At 38.1% G+C, this 27,885-nt stretch overlaps 1 protein-coding gene across 4 annotated transcripts in view; it reads right to left on the bottom strand.

The window, feature by feature from the left end:
* The window catches only part of LRBA (LPS responsive beige-like anchor protein), a 456,729-nt gene that overhangs the window by 309,277 nt on the left and 119,567 nt on the right, over positions 1 to 27,885 (bottom strand). For 3 of the 4 annotated variants that reach the window (XM_078394766.1, XM_078394768.1, XM_078394765.1), the window contains exons 30-33: positions 25,331 to 25,461; positions 14,280 to 14,358; positions 13,847 to 13,980; positions 9,940 to 10,001 (exon numbers count right to left, since the gene is read on the bottom strand). In XM_078394766.1, coding sequence (XP_078250892.1) covers positions 9,940 to 10,001; positions 13,847 to 13,980; positions 14,280 to 14,358; positions 25,331 to 25,461 — 406 coding nt within the window. The remainder of the gene's footprint in view (positions 1 to 9,939; positions 10,002 to 13,846; positions 13,981 to 14,279; positions 14,359 to 25,330; positions 25,462 to 27,885) is intronic. The other variant, XM_078394767.1, reaches the window with a different exon arrangement.

Raw genomic sequence — 27,885 nt, forward strand, 5'->3', positions numbered from 1 at the left:
CCCCCCCATTAGGTTGCAAATCTCCCTAGGGATTCCTTTCAACCTTGGGAAGCCTTGGATGGGTGGGGAACTTGTAGTATCAGGAAACTGGCACCACTGATACTGGTATATTTCAGACATTAAATGGCTGCCCCCCCCATCCTGAGGTTCCCAAGGGTTTCCTCAGGTCAAAAGGGATCCTTAAGGAACCTCAGAATATTAGGGTGGTGGAGGGTGGGAATAGGAAACTTTTAATTAAAGCCCATGGCTGATGACATCTTCAGCTTTACCCAGGCAGAACTGCACAAACAAGATTCCAGCCTACATATACTTCTGTTTAATTCCAAGAACTTACAATTATTACTGAGGATATTCCACAGATGCAGAGAATTTCTGCTTACAAGCAGAGTATAAATATTATAATTAATTTGTTTTAAAATAGGAGTGTGGGTGACAGATGAGAGCTGGTATCCACAGCAGAAAATGTTCTGGTATTATCACCACATGTCTGTATTCATGTTTAATGCTTTCAATTATCAGATTAGTGCCCACCTTTCCCTCAAAAATTAGTAGGTAAAGATAAAGGTAAAGGTTCCCCTTGACAATTCTTGTCCAGTCGTGTTCGACGCTAGGGGGCGCAGTGCTCATACCCATTTCCAAGCCATAGAGCTAGCGTTCGTCCGAAGACAATTTTCCATGGTCACATGGCCAGTGCGACTTAAACATGGAACACTGTTACCTTCCCACCAAGGTGGTCCCTATTTATCTACTCACATTTGCATGCTTTCGAACCGCTAGGTTGGCGGGAGCTGGGACAAGTGACGGGTGCTCACTCCGTCACGTGGATTCGATCTTACAGCTGAAGATCTACAGACCTTACAGCACAGAGGCTTCTGCGGTTTAACCCACAGTGCCACCACGTCCCACTCAAAAATTAGTAGCAATGAACAATTTTGTTTGAAATAAATAAATAAATAAATAAATAGTACATAGAAACGCAAGTAGCAATGAAGACCAAGTACATAACAAACCATGAAATAATTAATTAAAGCCCAGATTAAAAGGTCATAATTAGACTAGGTGGGGCACCTAATCTAATTTGCAGAGTGAATTTGCCACAATTGGGGCAATATGGATGCCTGGGCCAAGTGGGATGTTCAGAAGCACCAAATGAGCTAAACTGGTTGAATCTGTACAGTTAATGGTTCGCAAATTCCACAATGCTCAGGATTATGGGATCTTTGGGTTTCAGAGGAGTCACCTTTGGGACCAACCTCACCTCATTTACTTGGGAGTTGTGAGGCCCAGGATAGGTAACATAGGAAGCTCTCCCAACAGTTCAGTTGGTGGAGTTTGGACAAACTAACCACTCTTCTCCTGGGGATAGGCTTGACTTACCCACTCTTTACGGTAGGTCAGAAGCATTGCAGGTTAGTTGACCTGCATTTACCCCTATACAAAATATGAGTTTATACCAATAAATGCAGATCTAGTTTGACCCAATTGCTGAGGCCTTGTCTCCTTACTTTGTCCTCTTGCAAATTAAACAACAGTTTGAAGCAATTTCATCAATTTCATCAACAAGTTACTTTAAAAAGCACACAATTTGTGCTGTATCCTAGGCTCTCAACTTTTCCGTAGCAACAGCCAGCTTATACCTTTTCCCCTTTTCTAGCCCCCTTTGCTAACCTTTCAAATTAAACAGAAAAGCTGTAAAACAGCAGGCTCTCAAATTAAAGCATACTTTATTTTCAGGGGTCTCCACACATATAGGTTGACTTCCTGTCAGGAAGAGCTCTATTTCACTGCCTAGCCCAATCAGCAGGGAGCTCACAGAATTAAGTGCCAGTTGATATTACTTTGTTTTACATCTACCACCCATGAGAATATTGTTCAAAGATTCAGTTAGAAAGCCAGCATGTTATCATCCTTCTGACTAGACTGCCAAACCACAGGGTGTGCTCTCTTAGCACAGAATTCACCTTAAACAGTCAGGCGGTTTTGAGTCCTAGTGTGCGGGTGAAGCAACAGGATGCCTTAAAGTTTGTGGGGAGGAAAAGCCTCTTACTTTTGCACCTAAATTATGACCTTTTACTTGTTAATGTCTGCAGTGGGATACTGTGGCTTACAAATACTAAACTGTTTTATCACAAATAAATCCTCTACTTAAGCTATGAACTTTTTATACATTTGGATAAAATAATTCTATCCCTTGTATCAGGCATAGTCATGAATACATAAGCTAAATCTGAAGCAAAGGCAGATACACCCCACAAAACAGCTTACTTACCTTCAACTTATTATTAAGAACTGCTGTGGGAAAGCTGCAGATGGGCCTTCATAGGTACAAGCATGCTTTCACTGAGTCTTCAGGTCTATATGCCATCAAGTCAATTCTGACTGACTGCAAAACCTTCTAGGGCTGTCTGAGTGTGTGGTGCTTAGAAGTGATTCACCATCACTATTCCCTTCTTCAGGGGGTGCTCTGGGACCACTTGCCAAAGGTCATGAGCTGGTTCTTCTCCAGAGAGACATAGTGGAGAATCAAATTCCTTAGCCTTGGCTCCACATCCAGGTGCTACATCTCGATGAGCTCTCTACACATATACAACATATGCCAATATTTTTAGAATAGCCAGGCTGCTCTAAAAGGATCTTCATTTTACCAAATTAAGATCAACTGAGGAACTATCCTCTGGGACAAAAAATAAAAGAATAAAAAAGGTCCTATGAGTATGAAGTCAACATTTAATGAACTAATATGCTTGACGTTCCTTGATATTCCTGAGAGATTTAACACTTCAGTAATTTAACTCTTTTGATTAATAAATGATAGCATAACTTATAACAGATAAGTGAAAACAGAGATAGACAAAAAAAAGAAAGATGGACAGACAACCATCTGAGACTTGAGTAAAGATGTCAACTGAAGTAACATTTCCCTTCATTAGACTGCTATCATTTCAGAAAAGAAGCTAAAAGGAAATAAAGTTCATAGCCTAGACTGAGAATTCTTGAGAATTTTATTTTCCTCTTACACTAGCCTTGAGTTTTGTAAAATAAACAAGGACATATATATATGTATCACCTTGTATGACTTAAAATGCTCTGCAATATTAATCTATAAGTAATGATATTAATATTTGCCATGTTCCTCAGCCTAGCCTTGGAGCAACTTTCTGAACACAGTAGGGCAGGTTCAAGGGTAAAGCATGTGGCCAAAGGTTTACAAGCAAATGATGTATAAAGTAATGGTACACAATGCATTAAAACTCAATGAGTCTTATTTCTTCACAGGTAAGAAGTCAAAGTTTGCAGATGAAAAACTACTATCAAGACACAGAATTCAAACTCAAGAGCAAAACAGATGAATTTATAATCTCTTCACACTAGGTGAGAGGCACTGAAAAGGCACTACAGCTTCAATATCTGTGGGACAAGGAGAGGCTTAGATTAAATTCACCACTTTCTCTTTCCCATAGTAAGTGCCACTTCTGAACTGCCAAGTCTCTCTTCCCTTCCTGATTTTATCATAGAGGAGCCTCTAGACAGATAGCTCCTCAGGCCCACCTACCATACTTGTCAGATCATTTTTTTAAAAAAATGGTTGAAATTAATGACCGATATGAAAGTTTGCTCTCTACTTCTGTTCATATATAGGATTGGGAATACCTAACCTGAAGTTTTTAGGAATGATCTTTGCAGAATCAAGGGAAAAAAATGCATTTAAATTTCATGGAATAAGAACACTCGCAGAGCACCCTTCCTATTTAAAAATGTTACATTTTTATTCACTTTATCTACCCTCCTTAGCCTTGCTTTAACAACACAAGTATATAAAATAGGGGACTTTACATTTCCAGTTGTACATAACTATTCGTATATACTGTACCCAATTAACTACACTGAAAGAAACTGTTTAGCAACATGGACAGGAATACAGTAGTTTTCATCACAGGACCTCATACATAACACCCAATGTTGGTGTTATTACAACCAACATGGCCAACATGGTTAGAGAAGAGTGCCTTGCGCCAGCCCTCCATCATGTGAGCAATGACATCTTAAGAGGTTCCAGCTCATGTGAAGACTCTCTACATAGAAGTAAAAAACACATATTTTTTCAGGGTTCTTGCTCATGTTTGGAGCCAACATACAAGTCCGAACCTCTCCTCTTCGGACTTGTCATTGCTTGAACAGAGAAAGTGATGTTGGAGAGAATGGGGCTACACACTCTCCACTAATCATGCTGATGGCACTGGATACTTAATGAGACCAGTTTTCTTAGTATATTCAAACAATTGAGGGAACTGACTGATCATAGGAAATAACACCATGACAAAAAAGCTGTTTACATCACAGAAACAATGAGAACATGCACCCTGGCTGTGACAGACTCTGGACAGATTTTTTTTATCAAAATCTCAAATACAAGTGCTTCACTTAATTGCAACTTCTGCATACATTTGCTCTATCTCAAAGCCAGCATAGCAGTCAGCAGCCATGCATGAGGGTCGGGATGCCACCTCCTATTAATGTTGGTAATTTGCCCTAAGAAAAGATTTTGCTGACTGCAGTGTTCCCCAGATTCAACAGTGTGATTACATGTAGTCCCTTCTTGTCTCATACGAACAGTATTCCAGACAAACTATTTTATTACAGTATATGTGTGTATCTATTTTATACTCGGGGTTGTAATGCAAATCTCTAGTTCCTTATTATAGGATAGGGATTTGTTCATCACAATTCTACTAGGATACAATAAGAGCAGAAAAAAATGTTCACACATTGTTCTGATGTGTGTTTTCTGTTGGATGCAGGTTTCCAGAAAGAGCATGTGTTTTAAAGACAACTCCATGACTATCCACTGGCTGGGAAAATGCAGAACATTTCTCCTTCCCTTTCTTTTCTTTCTGCTATCTACAAACGTCTAGGCTAGAGAGAAATTCATAAAATTCATAAACCACGAAACAATCCAGTTGTTTCAAAATATTCTGAAAATACTTTTTAACACTAGAGAACAGATATGTTGGTGCAAGTATCTCATAATTTCTTCTGGATATATTATACCTACCGCCTGATTTTATACAGTGGTGCCCCACTTGACGATTATCCCGGTAGACGACAAATCCGCTATATGATGAGTTTTTTTCAATCGCTATTGTGATCGCAAAATGATGATTCAAAGGGGTTTTTCGCTTAACGATGATCGGTTCGCTGCTTCAGGAACCAATTTTTCATTTAATGATGGTTTTAAAACAGCTGATCGGCGGGTCACAAAATGGCCACCCGCTGTGCAAAATGGCTCCCCGCTGTGTTTAGGATGGATTCCTCACTTTACAGGCACTGGAAAATGGCCGCCTTATGGAGGATCTTCGCTGGACAATGAAGTATTCCCCCATTGGAATGCATTAACCGGTTTTTAATGCATTCTAATGAGTTTTTTACTTTCGCTTGATGACGATTTCGCTGTACAGCGATTTCGTTGGAACGGATTATCGTTGTCAAATGGGGCACCACTGTATTTGGAAAGAACACTGCAGCTGAAATCGTCCTGGTATTTGTGTAAGCTTTGCATGACTTGCTCTGGCCAACTGCTGTTAATTGATGACGTCCCATGGAAAATCTCAGTTTTGCAATTGGGTGAATAACGTGGAATGCAACTCAGATGCATCTCAGCATCCAGTTTCAATATTTTAATCTGGCTAATTGTTCCTAATTGATGGTGTCCTGGAAAATCTCAGTTGTGCCATAGTGTGAATAACCTGAAACACAACTCAGATACATCCCAGCACCCTGTCAATTAGCTGCAGCAAGTTACACACACTTTACAGGAACAGTGATAGTTTTCTGGCCTGAAAATACAAATGCACAGAAAATATTCCAGACACCTATTCTGGAGACTACAATATTTCAAAACACCGTATTTTAATAACCTTCTGTACAATTAACTCAAAGACACAGTTAACAGATCTGATAAATAAATAATCATACACAAGGGAACACTGGCTTACAAATAGCTATACATACAATTCCACAAAATTTTAGTAGTGTTTGACTCTAAGTTTCATAACCTATAATAAAAATTTTGGCATACTGAAATAGCTATACATATACTGTATTCTGTACATAATGCATTTAAAAATGAGCTTCAGATTAAGAATTTCATTTTTATTTTTATTTTTTGTTCATTTAATTACTTGGAAGGAAAGCTGGGCTAGACTAGATGGTACTTCTAGTTCCAATGTACTGCATGCATTTCTGATAAATGGGAAAAGAATAGATGACCTGGCAGAAGGCTCAGACAATAACATGTGATTTACAGGACATAAATGCAGCTACTATAAGATTTATCTGACAGCCCTCTACGATAGTGGACTGTTGAGTATCCGATGGAATGATTTCTAGTCTTGAAAGTCTACTACTGAGTAGCCATACACATTATTTATTTATTAGATGTTTTGGGTTGAAACCATTTTTAAATGATGCACTTCACAATACTCAGCCATAAATTTAGCTTTAAACTCTGGAGGGGAGGGGAGTGTTATTGGAATGTATGTCAGACTGAATTAGGATGAGCAACACAATGCTTTTATAAAGTGGCCTTGAATGCAAGGCTGATTCTTTCAAAAATGATATTAATGTCAAATAAGCAGGAACACTTTTCAGTGAATATTAAATGCAGAATTATTTTACACCGTTATAGATACAAAGTATCCAGTCTCAGGATTTGGTGTCTCCTAAAACTGCTTTTGGGTGTTAAGATACTTTTAGAGATTTTAAACAGAGTAAGCAATTTTGTTTTAAACAACCTCACACTTTGCACAGTTTGGAAGAAGAGAATAAAGCCTCACTCAAAAAGACTAAATAGTTGGCAGCAAAATAATTGTAATTTTTACTGCACTATGATAAAAAAATTAAAAATATTTATTTTTCTTCTGCGGCATTTTGAAAGGTAAAGCAAAGCTGATAGTAAATACATTTAAGGAAAATATTTATAATGATTAAGTATGTGTCACAAAAGGAATTAATCAGAGCAATGCTATAATTTAGCACCATGTCTGACAAATTTGTAAAGTTCTAAATCACACTTACAGATTTTCTTTGTAACTATACTGTATTATTTATGTGATTAAAAACTAGTTTTTGACCTGATCTTTCGATCTTTGGCATTCTATCCTCTCCATCTCTTCTTTAAAAAATTAATTAAAATTTTAGCAAGAGGGTCACTTCACTTCCCACCTCATCTTGGTCCCACAAAAAGAAAAGAATCAATCAAACTCAACTCCATCTCCTCCCAGTATCTATAAAATGTCGAGGTGAAATTCAATTTCATATCTCTCAAGTGTTCATGTAGCAACAGACAGTTTACCTCTTAAGAAAATAAATCACTTTTGTGATTGCCATACTGACCTCTCTGAATTAGGAAAATTCAGAGTGAAAAATGTAATTATCACACCAGATCAAATCCATATACATCTGGAGCTAATTTCAGCTCTATTTCTTTCACTAATTTTGCACAGTCTGCAAAATACTGTATCTATTCTTTATCTGGAAGTGTATTATCCCTTCCATGTAATGTTTTGTTTTGCTTCAACTTCATATTTCAAAACAATGTCCTTCGTTGCTACCATCTCTACTAAGCCATCGTCATATCCTACATTTGATTAGATTATCATTAAATAGCACTGTGACATGTATGACAAATAGGCACATTAGAGCATGTAATTTACTCAATTTTAGATCACATCAGCACCTACACTATCCAATGTAGAGAGCCCTGACATAAGCAATAGTCAATTTACACTTGTTTTTTTTAAGCAGAAGAAGAAAGCAGGAAAACAAACAGTATTAAAGTAAAGAATGGTTTAAGTTTTTTAAAAAAAAACAGTGCTAACCAGAACAATGTTCACATACAGAGCACTAGTATTCACAGGAAGATTTTAAATATATTTCAGTTGCCGTATCTGCATTTCCCTCAATCACGGGCATATTAGAAATGCTCCCTTAGAAAACAAGTATGTCTAATTAAAAACTCTAGTTATTTATTAAGTTAAACAGATTACTACAAAAACAAACCGAAAAAAGCACACACATTTTTCCTAGAAATAGAAACAGTGTCAACATGGTTCTGTCCATGTTACTGAATAATAAGCCTACTAGAACCATAACTGCTCTTCACTAGTTCATTGTACAAATCCATTAGGTATAATCTCCAGAAGTAATTGTTTTTATTGCACTTTATTGTCAATGCAGGTTATTGATTTTTCACACCTTCTATGATTCTTTCATTTGTATTCATGAAATGTCCATCAGCACAGCCTAAATACATTTGGCAATATAGGCACTAAAACGAATAAATCGATGTAAAAAAAACATTAATTTTGCATTATCCTTATTCGTCAGGCGAGTAAACCATAAGGGTTTTAAAGGAAGGTCAAAGGTTTTGAATGGGTCAAAACCCTTGACCTCTAGACCAATAACCTTCCCATTAAAAAGGGCTATTTTAAAGTTTTAAGTAGGGGAATTTACTACCAGGAAGGTATCATTTTTAAAAAGCCAAAACAAAAAGCTCAGAAGAAACTTCATACATAATTACAATGGTGAAAAATAAGGGATGAGTAAAGCAGCTACTTGATCTACTACACACTATTATTTGTTGACAACTCTAATTTTTCAGATTAGATTTTCTGTTAATTTCAATTAAGTGAGACATTGTTTTTCAGAAAATCAGAAATCGCAAGTTTCACAGATCAGAAAACCTGAAATAGCTGGCAACTATGACTTACTCTTTCTGCTCAAATACTTCAGATACATCAAGAACAATTTGCAAGGAGCACGGTGTATTTTATAGACTTTTTACAAATAAAAAAGGCTAAAACCCACCAATTACATTGGATTAGATCTAGGTGTCAGCTTAGAGTACACTTCTCAAAATCAATGACTCTTGAGACATGACTAACTTAAATGGCATTGCTTTGTATTTTATTCCACCATATTATACCACTACATTGAATCTATGTCAAAATCTTTATTTTATGAATTTATCTGTTCAATAAAAGCTGCAGGTATGCATATACTCCATCCCATTATTAAAATATTATTTTAAAAACTATAAAAATGAAACACTTGAGCTGAACACTTGCAATAGAAGCCTGAAAAGCATCCTTCCCCATTCTGGTACCCTTCATATGTATTGGACTATAACTCCAATCACTGTCAAAGCCTGAATATTGGCCTTGTTAGCTAGGGATGTTGGGGGCTGTAATCATCCGGAAGACAATAAGTTGGGGAAGTCTCTTGAAAAGCATTCATTTTCAGATGGTGGACATGATCCTCAACTGAGTTGTGCCTTAGTCCAGTAAGACTGATTTCACCAGCACCACCATTACCACTACCTTTCTGTTGTCTTTTTAAATAAAGATGTGAGGGAACATATATAGGAAAGTTAGAAGAGGCAGACAAAAATATACAAAAAAAAATTAGAAGTAGGTCTTATGTTACAAGGTTAAAGGGTGGGTCCAAAAAGATCAGTAACATACGCTCTGAACATAATTTATGGATTCTAGTAAAGATATCTATCTATCTATCTATCTACCCACCCACCCTGTTTCCCCAAAAATAAGACCTAGCATGATTTTTCAGGATGCTCGTAATATAAGCCCTACCCCCAAAATAAGGCGCAGTTAAGTGAAACCCCGCCCTCCATCATTATGCAGCAATCAGAAGATGACATGACTGTATTTGAATAAATGTAGATTGTTGTACATGAAAAAATAAAACATCCCCTGAAAATAAGCCCTAGTGCGTTTTTGATATATTAAAAATTATATTAAAATTTGATATATTATAAAGTATATTAAAAATTAATATACAATCCTATCTTATTTTCGGGAAAACACAGTATCTATCAAATACACTGTGTGTGTATACGGATGACACACAACTCATGTAACTCACCTGAGAACAAAGCAGCATGACCAACTCCACAACAGAACTGCTAGATTTCATGCACACAAGACCTAAAGGATAAGGAGGGGGAAAATCAAACTTGCTGATCTATTTTTTGTCACTCGTGTATTTTGTATTTTTTTGGCAGCTAGTGAACATTCCACCTCAAATTCAGTTTTGCTATGATTCATGTCAATGGAACAAAAAATGGTACAAGTTCACTTTGCTTTAGCATTCAAACTGGTAATACGGCAGTATAAAATGAGTTGAAAGCAGGTGCCATTTTTATCACTTAGTCTTGATATAAAATTATGTCTTGATGCTATTTAACTTGCATTACACAAATATTTGCATTTCAAGTTAATAAAAGCGTACATAGCATATGGTATATTGATTTATACTACTTACATTTCTTCACCTTGGAGTGGATTGATCATTATATATGCAGAGAAGGGAAATGGCTCTATGACCTTTGCTTTCTCCATTGAGCTCTCTCCCTTCAGCCCTCCAGCTATCAATCAAGTTTCCATTTTGTTTCATGGCAGCAGACATCTCAAACACTCTTATTAGTACTTTGACCCTTGACCCTCACCTAAACCTTGTGGGGAGGGGAGTGTAAGCAGTAGCCTATGCATTTGTGATTAGTATATAAACTAATTTGGTTATTACTAGCTATTCACACTTCTTTCTATTTCCCTCTTATAACATGTAATCATGGCCTAAGATGATGGAGGCTCTTCTCGCTAGCTTGTGTTTCAGTATATGAAAACCAATATGCTGCTTCTATTGGGGATCAATTAATACTAAAACCAGTATTACGAACCCAGAAATGTCAGACATTTAGTAGATTAGAAAAACATACAAGCCAGCATCCTGTTGTGAAAAATCACATTTGTAATGGCAATTGTGCTAGGCGATTTTTCTGCTTCCCAGCTGGCTGTCACATGATCAATTGTTCAATCAAAAGCAACTGGGCCAGCAACACAAAGCCTAGAAAACAGCACATTCTCCTTGTGCAAATGCCCATCTATATTCTATGACTGCTACAGGATGGTAGCCAAGACAGCACAGTGAAAATTACAATTAGACATTTCACTCATTCTCTTAAGTAGTTACAAAAATACAGGTCCCACTACAACCACCATTCCTAAAACTTTTCAACCAGAACCTATTGACTCAATGCATTGCAATATAATCTGCCCATCTGTTCCAGCTCACTGGAATACGTTTTCCAATTTTCAAAAGACAACTCTGTAAAAGTTTTATCATTAGTGCTAGAAATAATTCCTGGAATTTGGTTGACAGCCAGGTATTTATCCTTGAAATAAATACAAAACAGTGTTTTGGGAATTTTAAATAAATCTAATTAATGTAAATCTACAGACTGAGAAAGTTATATGTCATACATTCATTAATCCTTCTGAGTCATTCTATAGACAAAGCATGAAGAATACAAATTGTTATGTAATAAAACAAAATAAAAATAAATTAGTGGACATCTTTGAAACATATTCATCATGTAAGATGAATATGTACAAGTGGTGTCTTAAAAATACTGATCTGCTCTTAGTTAAATAATCACTTCATCATTTGTGAAATGCCTTAAAAAACAGAAAAAATGAATGGATCACTCTTTTTTATGATCAGATTGTGTTCCTAAACTCTTTCATCAAAGAGAGAGACATTCACTCAGCATCCAGATGCTTTCTTCTATTATCCAGACCTTTCTATTGGACTCTATTTCCTTAACCTGGTCTCCTTTCAAACAAGAGAACCAGAACCCTCTATTAGGAAACTACAAAACTGAGTAAAGTGACTACATGAGGAGAGGTAACGTGCAAGCCTCCTCCATAATTTGCATTAGCTTTACACATGACTGTGAAACAGGAGAACCTCCTGCATCTACAAAAGCTCTCTCATCACAGTTTGACCATTCATCTTCCATAATGGGATGGTTCTAGCAGAGTTCCCCCATAATTTCACCCAGTTTATTTTATTTATTTATTTATTTATTTATTTATTTGTTTGTTTGTTTGTTTGTTTGTTTGTTTGTTTGTTTGTTTATTTAATATCCCGCCTATCTGGTCAGTTAAGACCACTCTAGAATGCCTGGATATAGCTGCACCTCTTCCTATAATTGCATCCCAAAAGCCAGTGCAAATCTCACTTTAGCCTAATCCGAGTGTTTATCATAAATTATTAGGCAACTAACAGAAACTGGATGTGTATGTGGAAAAACTGGCATCAAAACTGGTAAGGAAAATAGTGGATATATGACTTTTAAAAAATCACTCAGGAAAGAGGTAGAAACTGTTTAAACCTAGCTGTCTAGTTCACAAATCATTTCTGCTTTCTAAGGTTCTTCTTGAGCTCTGCCCTGCAAAAGACCACCATCTGCCCATTTAGTTATAAAGCAAGCCTCTTTGTAAATAAGTCTCAGATGTTCAAGGGTACTGTGTATTTCCTGCTCTCCTGTTTCTCTAAAATCTGTCTTTCCCTCTCATGTTTTTCTGCTCTACAGACTGCTTCTCCTAAACTTTTACATATAGTTTTCTACTTTGTTTCATTTAGCAAAATACTACAGTGAACCAGCTCTTAATCTTTCTGGTATGAATATTATCCAGTAAATTAAGCTGTTAAGGCTGATTTGTACTTTAAAACATGTAGTGCATCTAGATAATCTAAATATTCTCTTAGACAATCAAAGGCAAATACATTCATTTGGTTTTGCAGATGACAACAAAACCATTTCGATCAGATGTTGGAAGATACTTTGCTTTGCTAGAAGATCTGAATTATTGTTAGACACTGCTTTTGAATGAAGCTTATCATCCTTAATTATGCTATAAACAGGATATTACAGTAGACATCTCAGTAATATCCAAAAATAATAGCCAATTGTGAATTAAATCCAGTAATAGAATCTGGCTGATCCCCAGTTCCTAGAAAACATTCAGACTTATCCCTATTTTCTAGAACTTTATCATAGTAAAATACCTTTATTAGTGTTAAAAGCATCCTAATTTGAATTAGGGACTGCATGTCCTTCTGTGTCCAGGGTGCTGAGTGCTAATGAAGATGAATACTGTAGGACCTTTGCAAAGGCCAGTACAATGAAGGAAATGAAGCTGTATTAGATACACCATTGATACATTGGTTAAAATCCTGTTGCACAGCCATGTCTACATAGTGGGAAGGATGTGATCATCACTGGCAGACTTGTTTTTGTGATTTTGGGGTGCACATGGCTCATTCACAATAACATGTACCCTGATACTGCAAAAACATGTGTACCCTGCAATTGCAAAAAGAAGCTTTGAATCATACCAATTGGATGGCATGATTCCCATTGTGTAGTTGGACCCTGGCCAAAAGGATTTTAGCCAATGTAACTGCAGCATATTTTGAAAGAGAGAAGTGGTGCAACTAGCCATGTGATGTGGATGAATAAAAAACAAGAGTGAGGAAAGGAGGAATGGAGGGAATGGCTTGTCAGATGATACCAAACCACTAAGTGGCTGAGAAAAAAACAGGATCCAGAGTCCATAAGAACCATTCTTGAAGAGCCCTTCCACCTCCAACTCCAGCCAAAACAGAATACTATCCCATGCAGTCCTTGATATATCATGAATGGCTGCAGCAGACACATCCATTCCATATATAGACAGAAACATCTTACACATTCAAAGGGCTCTTTGGATCCTTAACCACAGTAGTAGGAGAGGGAACCTAATGGCTGTGAAAAAAATCATAACATATGAAGAGTAGTATTCTCATATGATTTTAAATGTTATTTAAATTATTCACTCTGCCTTAGATGGAAAAAAAATATAAAATTCACCTTCCAGTGTCAAAATTAGGACATTTTTCATATTAAGATACTTAACCTTAGAAAGCATTTAAAAGGGAAACTTACTTGTACCTTCTATCAGTAGCTCTTGCCCATGGCTACCCAAAAGTGTACGAGAAAGAAAAGGAGCAAAATCCACAAATATCTCTCTCAAAAGAGGAGCAGCCTTTTCCAAAGCATGTTCAAGCCTCTCTGTAATACTGAGAAATGGAAGATGTTAAGAAAACAAGGTAAGAAATAAAAATTCTACTAAGGAGGGGAAAAAAAGACATATACAGAAGTACAAAATGCATTAATTTGAACGGTTGCACTCATGGCTAAATACCACTGTGTTTAATTTCTATTTAAGTTATAGGAGCATTGATAACAATCTAAAACTTCCTCCTGACCTCAAATGAAAGGGCACAATCCTGGAAGAAGTGTAGAATGAATTCCATAATGAGTTAAATAAATAGGAAAGTGATACACCCCAGTTCAAGCAAGTCTTTTTAAAAAATACCTCATGTTGGAAGCAGAATCTTCAGGCACAGAAGAAACTGTAGGAACAGATGGTAATCTTGAATTTGAAGATCCGCTGCCTGCAAAAAAAAAAATTGGTAATACATTACATAGCATCTGAACATACGAAGCTGCCTTAAACCATGTCAGACCATTGACCCATCTAGTTCAGCACTGTCTACTCTGACAAATAGCAGCTCTCCACAGCTTCAAGGAAAGACCTTTACTATCCTGACTCTTGACTACCCAGAATTATTTTTACAAGCAACACACAATTGGAAGTGAGTTGAAAGTTAATTTAGACAAATTCTAATATAAGTGCAGAAGTACTAACCAAAATTTCTCAACATACAGCCTGACTTGGAAAGATGGTACCCAGCTTAACATCCCAACACTTGTTTTGAGATGTTTTCAAAGATGTGATGTGTATTAGAAATACAATTACAATCACAGAATTCAGAAGATAAGCAAGATCAAACATCAATTTTAATGAATGTTCGTGCTTTTATGTTGTTAACAACCCAGACCTTTCAGGATGCAGCCAGCTATTAAATCTAAATGAACAATATTAAGTTATTTGAGATGTCAACCTCTGATTCTGGACATTCAGAGTAAACAACAATGTTTTCTATTACTCTTAACTAGCTGGAGAATTTGCTTGATGATAGAAAATTTGGCATACTTTCAGTTAAAGTGAAGGGGGATTTGCTGCCATTTTCCCCTGTTAATTATAGCACATGCTGCTTAACGTCACATTTCCCATGCACCTGGAATCAGCTAAATACTAGCAACAGCATGACACATCTGTTCAGGTAGTGCCTTAGAGAAAGAGAGCACCAAACAGTTAAGCTCCAGATAAATGCATTTTAGTGAGAATCACAAATGATTGTATTTGAGAAGTGGTCATTTCAATCACTGGTCTGCCTAGAAACAGTGGAAACATACATATGAGTGAATAACAAAAAACAACACATATGAATTTATTAGAATTCGTTACTTCCAGACCATGGATCACTTCAGCTTTTCAACCCAGAGATAACTTTCAAAATTATATTCTCAACATCACATAGATCAAATTCTGTAATAGGGCCACTGCCTCAGTATCGTTTGAAACCCAAACTAAAATATTTATTTTAGTCAAGCTAGACAATTTTAAAATAATTCTTTTTTAGCAAAAATTATAAATGTCCCGATATGGTTTAGCACACTGTATAGTGTGGTCAAAGCAAACAAAACAAAATAGTAAGTACATTACTTTTCAAGTGACCCAGGTGTTATTTCATGTAAATATTTTTTGGATGAATGCATGAAATATAGTTTCCAACTGAGTTTTCCTTTAAGGCATAGCTTTTGTACATTTAGGAGAAAAGAGACATTTCAGAAACATGTTTTCATCTAAAGCACACATGCAAGTAAGTGCAGTAGCTACTTCAAACATGTGGAACCAAAGTGACTTATCTCTCTTATCCTTTCACTGATAAACTGGCTCCTTCAAACTGACAGTTTTACAGACATTCGCAAGGACATAAAAGAAAATGCAAATAGATCATCTGTCTAGCACCCTTCTAGTGAAAGCTTATTGTTTATTCAAGGTCCCCAAGGGTCTAAACAAATAATGTCTCTAGCAATAAACTGTCCTTAAAAGGAAGTGCTGCTCCCAAAACACTTGCATGTCTTTGAATGTACATATGCAAAGAAAAGTGATACCTACTGTGCAATTTAATGACAAGGTCGCAACTTCTAGGAGAAAAAGTCTGAATTCCCCTCCTCTAACACAGTCTAGCAAACTTAAGAAACAAAGGGTTTCTTTCTGAATGAGTATCTAGTTAAGCCATGATTTAGCTCAGTTACTGAAAAATTTCTGGGGCAATAAGGATTCTATAAAAGAAAGATTTAAGTAATTAAATAAAAGGATTTTTTTAGCTTAAAAATGCACTGTTGCATCCTAAACAAAATAAGATTTTCTTCAACTCTACTACATTCTGATATGCACAATTTTTACAAAAAACAATTTTCTCTCCCTTCTGAGAATTTATCAACATAATTTTGCTGCAAAAAACAGCATTAAGAAATAGAAATTAAGAAATAGCAATGGTCCACCAATTCTTCCATCAACATTTTGGAAAAATCCTTATGATTTCATTTAGTTCTAAAGTCACAGACTCAGGTTGCCACAAACCTTTAGATATTGTGCACTTTGCTGGATGTTGCCCAGGTACCTCATCTTGAAAGTGCAGTTTTGTCAGGTGGATACTTCACTTTTCTGGCACTGAATGCTCTATATTTAGTACTGGAGAAAAGTGTCATTTGGAATGTAGCTACATAAGTAAGGAATGGAGGAAAGTCATAATTTTATGGCAGGAGACATTGCATGTTGACAGTTTAGTGCTACACCTGCCATTGCTAGGTAGCAATGCCAAGAAAGATATCTGTCTGAGATGTTAGAGAACTGTTGTGAACGGGTAATACCAGGCCAGAAGGGCCAAAGTTCAAATTCAGCAAGACAGTTTTGTGACCATTCTCAAAGCACTTACAGAATAATGACTCATGACAAAGCAGTCTCTGTTTTAAATATCTCAACATCATTTTGGAGCTGCTATTCTGCCCTACTGTTAAGAGTGCTCAGCAGCAGCTTTTAACAAAACATGGGGCAATTCAGATACAGCACCTTGATTAATCCCTGTTCTGGATTACTTCATGTACTGCTTAAAATGTCATGCTGTTTTATAACTTCCAAATGGGGATCCATGTTGGCCTGTAGCAATGTCAACAAAGAGTCCTCTGGTACCTTATCAATTAAAGCCAGTATCCTACTATGAATTACGATGCACAAAACATTTAGCACAGGAATAGATGCAGCTAACTGGCAAGGTATCTGTTGCATGCTGGTCAAACAAAGAGGTGCACAATGGTCATGTGACAGGCTGCCCGCCAACAGGGCTATATCTGCTTATGTGGATGCATATGTGACAAATGCAACCACATTCTAACCTAACAAATTGTAAATGAATTTATTAATTAATATTTTATCTTAACATTTATTTAATATTTCTTCCTTTATTTAAAATATTTTATCCTTCTTTTCTCCTAAAAAGGGACCCAAGGCAGTCTGTATCATTAAAAAGACAATAACAGAAAGCTAAAAACAGTAATTATACAAATATTTTTAGAAGAGTTAAAAACAACATTATATTTAAATGTTAGCCTGCCTGAAGAGAAATGGCTTCACTAGCTTGTGGAAGGACAGCACTCCCACCCACTGCAGCCGAATCTCAAACTGGAAGCCACCTCTCCCTCCTTCCTTGGTTGCGGCACTTGTAAGTCCTCGATTCTTTTAGAGATTGTTGATAAGGTGACTTGACTGATTACAGATGTAGAACAGCCCTGGGCAGTCAATCCGGCCTGTGAATGACTGCTTCTGCTGGAGGGGACTGCAAGCACCAACGGAAAGCTGCAAGGAAGGAGGAAAGGAAGGTGCGAGAGAGCGATGGGTGGCTTCATCAGCTTGTTTAAATGTATGTAGAAAATTGAGAGAGGAAGGGAGGGTGGGTGGACGTGTGTGTGTATGAGAGAGAGAGATTGACTCAAAACTGAAAAAAGGAACAGGCAAGAAGGATGGACGGCTTGAATTAAGGGGGAAAATGGTGGCTTCATCAAGCTTGTTTAAATGTAATGAGAGAAAATGGACATACTGAACAGAAGCAACCAATTGTTGAAAATTGAGGGAGGAAGGATTTGTGTGTGTGTGTGTGTGTGTGTGTGTGTGTGTGTGTGTGTGTGTGTGTGTGTGTGTGTGTGTGTGTGTGTGTGAGAGAGAGAGAGAGAGAGAGAGAGAGAGACTTGACTCTTTCATAAAACCATGAAGAAAGGAACCTTCTGAAATTTGATCTCCACTGCATTTAACTCTGCAGTTTCTTGCTGAGAACAGCAGAAGTCTGAAGTGTGTAGCAATCACGTTTCTCTATTTCTCATCCCCAAAGCAGACAAGAGTATCATAGTTTATTCCCAAAATCTGAATCCATCTTTCTGCTCCTGATCCTACTTTGACTGCAGCACCAAACAAAAGACTGTGGGTTTCTTTATTGAGTCAATCCATGTCATGTGCATTCTTCCTCTTTTCCTACTGCAGTGCACTTTTTCCTGTATTTCTGCCTTTTCCAGTGAGCTTGCCTTCTTATGATGCCACTATAGTCAAGAACCCTTTGTTTGGTTATTTTAGCTTCTTGTGAAAGCTCACACTTAATTTGCTTTACTTATCTTTCTGACAAGTCATAATGGGTTTGTCATCACTTTACTCCCAAGTAGCAGGAATCTTTTAATTTCAAGGCTGCTGTCACCATCTGCACTGATCATGGAGCCCAAGAAAATATAATCTGTCACTGCCTCCATATGTTCCCCTTCTGTTTGCCAGGAGGTGATGGGACCAGTGGCCATTAGTTTTTTTGATATTGAGCTTCAGACCATTTTTGGCGCTCTCATCTTTCACCCTCGTTAAGAGGTTATTTAATTCCTCCTCACCTTCTGCCATCAGAGTAATAACATCTGCATATCAGAGGTTGCTGATATTTCTTCCAGCAATCTTAATTCCGGTTTGGGATTCTTCCAGTCCTGCCCTTTGCATGATGTATTCTGCATATACAGTGGTGCCTCGCTTAACGAGCGCACCGTATAACGAAGAATCCGTATAGCGATCCCTATTTGGGGATCGCTATACGGAGCTGCCCCAATCGCCACACTCGCTTTGCGACGATTGGGGCATCCGGCGGCCATTTTGGAGCCGCCGAACAGCTGATCGGCGGCTCCAAAATGGCCGCCAGATGACCGGAAATGGCCCCCTGTCAGTGTTTTCGCACCCTCCCCTTGCTTACCGAGGTCGCGAAAATGCTGCGGGGGGCCATTTCGGGTCATCCGTGGCCATTAAAATGGCTGCGGACGACCCGAAATGCCCCCCCGCAGCGTTTTCGCGACCTCGGTAAGCAAGGGGAGGGCGCGAAAACACTGACAGGGGGCCATTTCGGGTCATCCGGCGGCCATTTTGGAGCCGCCGAACAGCTGATCGGCGGCTCCAAAATGGCCGCCGGACCAGCGAAAACATCGCTGGAGGGGTAAGTTTTGGCGCCTATTGGAACGCATTAAAGTAAGTTTAATGCGTTCCAATAGGCTTTTCCTGCCCCGTACAGCGATGTTTTCGCATAGCGAAGGTTAATCCAGAACGGATTAACCTCGCTATGCAGGGCACCACTGTAAGTTAAATAAGCCAAGGGACAATATACAGCCTTGCCGTACTCCTTCCCAATTTTGAACCAATCAGTTGTTGCATATCCAACAACTGTTGCTTCCTGTCCCACATATAGATTTCTCAGGAGATAGATAAGGCGGTCAGGAACTCCCATTTCTTTAAGAATTTGCCATAGTTTGTTGTGGTCCACACAGTCAAAGGCTTTTGCACTTCTGCAATGAAGCAGAAGTAGATGTTTTTCTAGAACTCTGGCTTTCTCCATAATCCAGCACAAGTTAGCAATTTGGTCTCTAGTTCCTCTGCTCCTTTGAAATCCAACTTGTACTTGTGGGAGTTCTTGGTCCACATACTGCTGAAGCCTACCTTGTAGAATTTTGAGCATAACCTTGCTAGTGTGTGAAATGCATGCAATTGTGCGGTAGTTGGACCACCACCCCAAGCTGTGCATCTCTGTTTTCTGAGGGAGTGCAACTCTATCCAGCACAGGTTGTATCCCTGTTCCTCTATATGCTTTTTGACTGACTATGAACACCTCTATCTCGTCCGGATTATGTTTCAGTTTATTCATCCTCATCTAATTCATTACTGTCACCAGAGAGTGATCTAGAACCAAAACAGTTTTCTCTGATCTATATAGACAGGAGAGATAAAGTTGGGTGCTATTTACAGTTGTAATCAGAATTATTTAACTCCCACTGCAAACCAGGTTTATTGTCAACATTTCAGCTGTTTGCAATGAACAAATCAAACAAAAATAATTAAAATAACTGAAGACAATGAATCCCCAAATTCAAATAAAAATGCAACTTTTAATGTATCAAGGGCTTCATTAGTTGCACCAAGTGTGCTTGAGCTGCAATACCTGAAATGGCTAGGGGTCTGGTGAGTGTCGCATTTGACTGCATGTTAGAAATATGCCTAAATCAAAAGAATGGTCCAAAAAGTTAAGAGATCAATGCCCTTCACAAGCATGGAACAGGACATAAAAAGAAAGTGAAGGCACTGAATGATCCTAGAGACACCATTGGAAGCATAGTTCCCAGGTTCAAAGTTAAAGGAACAGTGGTTACACTGTCTGGATGTGACAGAAAAAGGAAGCTATCAACAGCCACAACCAGATTTCTGAGAAGGCAGGTTGAGAAAAATCCTCGAGTGCCTGCAAAAGCCCTGAAGCAAGACTAGGTGGCAACAGGCACTAAGATTTAATTTGCACAGTGAGGGGCATACTAAATGCAGAAGGTTTTCATGCCAGAACTCCAAGAGACCACTATTGCCCCAAGAGCACAACAATAATCGGCTACATTATGCTCAAAATCATATAAATAAGCCACAGAAGTTTTGGGATTCTGTTCTGTACAGGAATGAAACAAAACTGGAACTTTTTGGCCCAATGGATCAGCTGTATGTCAGAGGAAGAAAAATGAAGTATACAGTGGTGCTTTGACTTACAACCGTCTTGACTTGCAACCAATTCGAGTTACAACCAGCTCAAGTCGCAACAATTTTGCTTTGATTTTCAACTGGGGCTTTGAAATACAGTGGGGTCTTGACTTACGAACGGCCCGAGTTACAAACATTTTGTCTTACGAACCGCTCTCATAGGAAAATATTTACTTGACTTACGTACTTAGATTTGAGTTACAAACTGAAAAAAACCCACGTGGGAGGCAGGGAAAGTGCAAAATTTGAACTTTCAGTAAAGCGTTGGCCAGTGAAGAGGGTGCCTGTCTGCTTCCTCACTCCTCTCAGCGTTTAGAGAGTGGATTGGGAGACAGTCTTCAGACTGCCTGGTACTGTACTGCCTGGACTGTATTTTCCCTGCCTTCCCTGAACCTTTCTTGACCTAAAAAAAAAAACAAAATATCCCCCTCTAGTGGTCGAAGGCGGAATAGCACTTCCCATTAGTTTCTATGGACGGAAAAGAGCAAATACGGATCAAATGGTTTTCAATGCATTCCTATGGGAAATGCAGATTTGACCTGCAAACTTTTTGACTTGAGAACCGCCTTCCAATACGGATTAAGTTCTCAAGTCAAGACCCCACTGTACAACAGGAAAAAGGCCTCTTTACCCCATTGTTCCCTCCCTCCCTCCTTTCCTTCTCTTTTTTTAACCTTAGAGGTCATCTTAGGTTTAAAAAAGTCTCCCCCTAGAGGACAGATTAAACGCTTCTGCATTATTTCCTATGGGAACTAATGCTCTGAAATACAACCAGCGTCTTGAGATACAACAAAAAATGGCCGGAACGGGTCAATTGCTTTTCAGTGTATTCCCATGGGAAATTGTGCTTTGAGTTACAACCATCATCTGGAACAAATTAAGTTTGCAACTCAAGGCACCACTATATACTGAACAGAACAATCTGCCTACTGTTAAGCATGGTGGTGGCTCAGTGATACTCTAGGGCTGCTTTGCATCCTCTGGCACTGGAAACCAGTAGTGTGTGGAAGGCCAGATGGATTCACTGAAGTATCAAGAAATCCTAGGAGAAAATGGTATGCAGTCTGTGAGGAAGCTGAAGCTTGCGCATCATTGGATCTTCTGACAGGACAAGCATTCCTCAAATTCCATCAAGACTTGTTTGCAGAGGATGTCCTGAAAGATTCTACAGTGGCCACCACAGTCACCTAACTTGAAACCCATAGAAAATCTCTGGTGGGATGTGAAGAAACCCAAGAATATTACTGAAATGGAGGTGTTTGGTCATGAGTAATGGGCTAAGATTCTTCAGGAACACTGTCAGAAGCTGGTGTCTGGCTATGCATTTTGCTTGTAGCAGGTCATAACAGCAAAAGAGTGCTCTACCAAGTACTACAGATGCTTGCCATGAATGGGTTGAATAATTTTGAGACTGCATAATTCATTAAAAGTTGCATTTTCAGCTGTATTTGGGAAAGCCACTTGAAGCATTCATTGTATTGAGCCATTTCAATTGATTTTGTTTCATTTATTCATTGCAAACAGCTGAAAGTCTGTAAATGTTCATGTAACAGGCAGCCCTGACCTCACCTGTCCGTCACAGCCGGAGCAGTGAGTCATCAACCAATGGTGTGACGGAGGGTGGAACTTAAGGGGAGGAGCTGGTGTATAAAGGGGTGTGTGAGAGAGAGATTAGAGAGATTGCTGGCTGGAATTTAAGATGAGAGAATGAGCTGAGAGTTAAAGTGATCTTAGTGAGAAAGAATCTGTGATAGCTAATGCCTGAGAAACAGTGATTGATTGATTATTTCTTCAACAGTGATTTACCATTCCTTTCTGTTTGTAATCAATAAACCAAGTTTTTATTTTGAAAGTAATACTGGCCTTATATATGATTTATTTATTAAGGAATGGTTGGTGGCAGTAAAGTGGAGTAAAGAGTTTTAAAGTGACGTGATGACCTCCCTTTGTGAGTCTTGAGGAAGGCCGTCACAATTGACAATAAATCTAATTTGCAATGGGGGTTGAATCATTTTTATTACAACTGCACATACTGGTGACATTAAGCCCCAAAACTTTGGGCAACCTCACCCAGCATTTTCATGTAGATGTTAAATAGCAGGAGAGACAAAACAGAACCCAGAGGGACCCCGCAGGCCAACAACCAGGATGTCGAACAGGGGCCCTCCAACACCAGCTTCTCCCCTCCAGGAAGGGCTGGAGCCACTATGAATTTTTTCCTCCAAGTCCCTTCCCAGAGAGAAGGCCCAGATAGATACCATGGTTAATGGTACTGAAAGCCGCGGAGAGGTCCAGCAGAAATAATATAGTCACAAAGCCCCTGACCAGTTCCCGATGTAGGTCATCCACCAAGGCAACCTAAACAGTCTCTGTCCCATAACCAAGCCTGAAGGCAGACTGAAATGGATCTAGGTAATCTTGTCTCATCCAGGAACCCCTGGAGCTGAGAAACTATGACCTATTCTAGTACCTTGCCTAAGAACGAAGCATTAGAACGGTATTAATTCGTTCGTTCATATTTTTATCCTGTCCTACTAGTGGCGGAGATACTACTCAGCTCAGAAAACAAATCAGAATAACACAAACAATCCCAATAACAACCACATAATTGATAAATGTGAGACATATTAACAAAAGATAAAATGCATAGTAAAAATATAGACCATTAAATGTTGCAAACATTAAATAGAATAAAACGACAAAAACAGGGCAGGTACATAAACAAGGGAGGGGAATGTTGCCATTGATCAGCAAGATTACTCACTCTGGGGCAAGGCCAAAGAAGGCTTGTGAGAAAAGCCAACTCTTGTCTCCGGAAATCAAGGAGGGAAGAAGCTAATCATACGTCAGGGGGTAGCAAATTCCAAAGTGATGGAGCGACCACTGAGAAGGTCTAATTTCAAGTGGCAGATTTTCAAGCTTCCCTCAGGGTCGCTACCCACAACATCCCACGGTAGGAGATATGGGTGGGATGGGTTTTGAGGGAGAAGCACTCAGACAATTAGCATTCAATATTGTAGGATCCAAGGAAGGATTTTTCAGTAGAGGTCTTACTATGACCTCATTTAAGCATGCTAGGACACTATGTGGTTGCAAGGAGGCATTCACCATTCCTCCTACCCACCCTAACCATCCCTTTCTTGCAGCTTTTATAAACTAGGAAAGGCAAGGGATCCAGCAGATGTGTGACAGCCTTCACCTCTCCAACAGTCCTGTCCATATCACTAGCCTGCAAAAGTGAAACTTTTCCATTAACACAACACAATCAGAAGCCATAGTTATATCTCAATTTAAAATAATAAATACCTTTGCAAGTCCTTAAAGTACAGTGCTATACTGTTTATGTTATTTTAGCTTCATTTTTTTTCTGAAGTTCCTTCAAAATCCGGGTTGTTTTCCCCAAGAATCACAAACGGGCCTTGAAGCTGGATTATTTCCAGCACTAATATTCAGTTTCGATATAAAAGTTTGAGTGAAGGCCTAAAGACTTATTGACGAAAGTTTAAAATGTGATTATTGTGTGCTCGTATTCTGATAAACCTGCTGCTTTGAATCTGTTTTGAATTTTGTTTGCCATTTTCAGTGAGGCATTAGCTTTTAAATATTGTCTTTTAATGATGTACACTACTTTGAGTCCTTTCTAAGTAAAAAAAAGGAGGATAAAATGTTTTAAATAGATAAATAAATAATAAACTTGATTAGAGAAGACACTGATAGCCACTTAAGCTTTTGCATTCTCTTTCAGAAATGTTTGAAACAACTCCAAGTTTGTCCATTCAGTCAAGGCACATATATGTTCAGGGTATCACACAAAACATGTATGCCTGTTTTGTGCTTGATGAAAGCTAGAAAGCAAACACGAATTTCCATTCCTAATTTCTTACAGTTTTTCACCTCTGATATAAAAGCAGGTTGTACACTGAGAACATTAACATCTTGTTCACACACAGATCTTTAAGGCAGCTGTGTAAATCAGGGGAAAGGCTTCATGTAAAACATTTTGTATGAAAATACTTTGAATGAGGGTGTGAACTTTTTTCTGCCAGAGTGACCCAACTTATAGTTAGTGTGGATACTGCAAAAGAACAAATGCAAAACTTGAATGACTTACACTTCTTTCTGGTCTTTCCCATTAAAAGCTTCCCAGCTTGGCTAGTTCAATTAATTGTGGTGAGTGAGTGAGTGAGTGAGTGAGTGAGTGAGTGAGTGAGTGAGTGAGTGAGTGAGTGAGTGAGTGAGTGAGTGAGTGAGTGAGTGAGTGAGTGAGTGAGTGAGTGAAGGACCAAACAGTCTGTTGAACCATAAATGTAAGACACTGCACGTTACTTTATCATTTTTCCTTCCGTAACTTAATTCTCATTCCTTCCACTTACCAGGAGATCCTCCTGTTACATCTGGAGCTTGAGCAGAATCCAAAGAAGAAACCACGCTGACAGCATTTGTGGGCACATTAATTGCCGCTGCAGATGAAGCTACTGACTTCTTTGGCGCCACTACGACACTCCTATGGAGTAGAAACATTATGGATCTTTTGTTTTGACCATTTACATTTGATGGTTCATATACCTAACAGACAAAATCCTGTTGCACAGTTCTACCCCCACAAGGGAAATGAAATAGTTGTCAGTATCAGGCTGCCACTGATTAAAGTCTTTTTGCAAGTTGGGGTGTGCACACCTTGCATACAATAAGACAAAGTTATGTACACACCAACATTGAAAAGGAAATCTTGAATCAGTGGCAATCTGCTGCTAACAATGGCATCATTGCTGTTGTAGAGATGGAACTTACCTATCTTGCATTTTGCTAGAATATTTTTATGAAAAGTACAGCATGTATCCTATAATATCAGTATTTTATTTAATTGTTCAAAAAAAAGTAAACCAAAACTAAGAGAACAAACCACTTTGCAATCTGTCAGTACAATGATGCCTCGCAAGATGAATGCCTCGCACAACGAAAAATTCGCAAGACGAAGGCATTTTGTGATTTTTTTGGTGACTCGCAAGACAACTTTTTCTATGGCCATGCTTCTCAAGACGAATAGGAACACATTAATTAAATTTCAACACATTCCTATGGCAAACCGCGCTTCGCAAGACAAAATTTTCACAATACGAAACGACTCACGGAACGAATTATTTTCATCTTGCAAGCCATCACTGTACTATTTACTTTTCCTTAAGATGTTTATTTTAATTAGAACTTGTTCAGAGAGATGTTTTATATGAAGGCAAACTTGACAAGTCATGTACTGTATCCTCAGAATATTCAGCTCCTAGGGAACTCATTACAAAAATTAGTTATGAAATCAACAGCCCAACTTGTATATTAATACATTTACATGATTATTCAAAATATACTCCTTATATCAGGCATCAGGGCAAAGAACTTATCTTTTATGTTACTGAGACATCATTATGACAAACCAGTTTCAATTAAACAGTAATGCTTTATTCCAAACACCTAAAAGGCCTAGTTAAGCATACGCTAAAGACACTTTTAATTGCAAGTTAGCTCCATAAACATGCAAAATCCTAGCTAATGAGCTAAACAGTTCAGCTGATATATTGTGCACTCCCAAAGCAGTGCTTCTTTTTAATTACCTGGTGTTAACTATAAGCCAGAAGTATTCAAGATTCAATTTATTTAATCACATCTTCTGTTGACAGTAGTGTAAGTACAGGTTGAAAGTATTCCCTTAATAGCATTAAAGTATTCTGTTTCTAAATAATGTGTGTTAAAACATCTCCAAATTTAGGTATGATAATATAACAACTTTCAAACACTTAATACATTTAATTTACAAGTATCTTTTTTCTTGGCTTGTTTTTGTCTTTAACTTCAATCAGTTATATAACACTAAACTCCTGATTAACTAGCCATTCTGAAAACTGTGAACATATACTCACCATAGATGTTGTAGTGTGGACTATATCATTATAAGGGTGACTGCTAATGTTAACTATACACTAAAATATGGGAGCAATAACCACCTGAGCCCCAAGACAAGGGTCTATGTTTAAACCAAGAACACACACCAGGTTGAACTGAACAATTGCTTTGCATCAGAAAGCTCATTATATGTATATGAACTTTAGCCCTGATTTTAAAATATAATTATTCAGGAAAAAAATTACTGATGTAAATTAAATGTACATATAAGACCGGAGTCACCACCTGCTCATGTCGATATTCAAATTACTTAGAAATAATGTTTTAATTTAATTTGAAATGAACAAATATTAAGATCAAATAGGGATAAAAATCAGAATATGTTTGCTATATTAAAACAAGACTAGCAGAAAATGTGTTGGGTTACATTCATTTTTTTTATTCCAACTAGTGTAGTTTAGCCAATAGGTAAATGGGTCATACAAGTGTTGATTTAGCAAGTCCTTCATCATTCCGATATACCTAATCTGGTTGGAACTAGGAAATGGATTTAGCCGTATATATATATATATATTTATATACTGTTATATAAGTTGATTTTCTCTATTCATTTCATCTTCATTTTAGTACAAGATAGATTGCTGGGAGCTGGCTAGATAGCTCAGCAAATTAAGTATACCTGGCTGAGGATCCAGAGGCTGGGACTTTGATTGCCCCTTGTCCATTCCAGAAAAGCCAGCCTGTATGACCTTGGGCAAGCTGCACAGTCCTGGGATGCTCCCGGAAGAAGGGGACAGTAAACCACTTCTGATTACTCTGTAACTAGAAAACCCTGAAAAGGGTTGCCATAAGTCAGAATTGACATGATGGCACACAGATTGCTGGGACGGAATTATGCTCTTATCAGAAAATCTGCACCTGGAAAGTAAGAGACTGAGTGTGGCCCTGTTGTTTCTCAGCAACTGCTGATTATCTGATTTAGTACCGACATGTAGCTTATGAGATCCTCAGTCTTTGCTCTACAGTAGCTCTG

Source organism: Pogona vitticeps, chromosome 5, assembly GCF_051106095.1.
Source record: "Pogona vitticeps strain Pit_001003342236 chromosome 5, PviZW2.1, whole genome shotgun sequence".
NCBI lineage: Eukaryota > Metazoa > Chordata > Lepidosauria > Squamata > Agamidae > Pogona > Pogona vitticeps.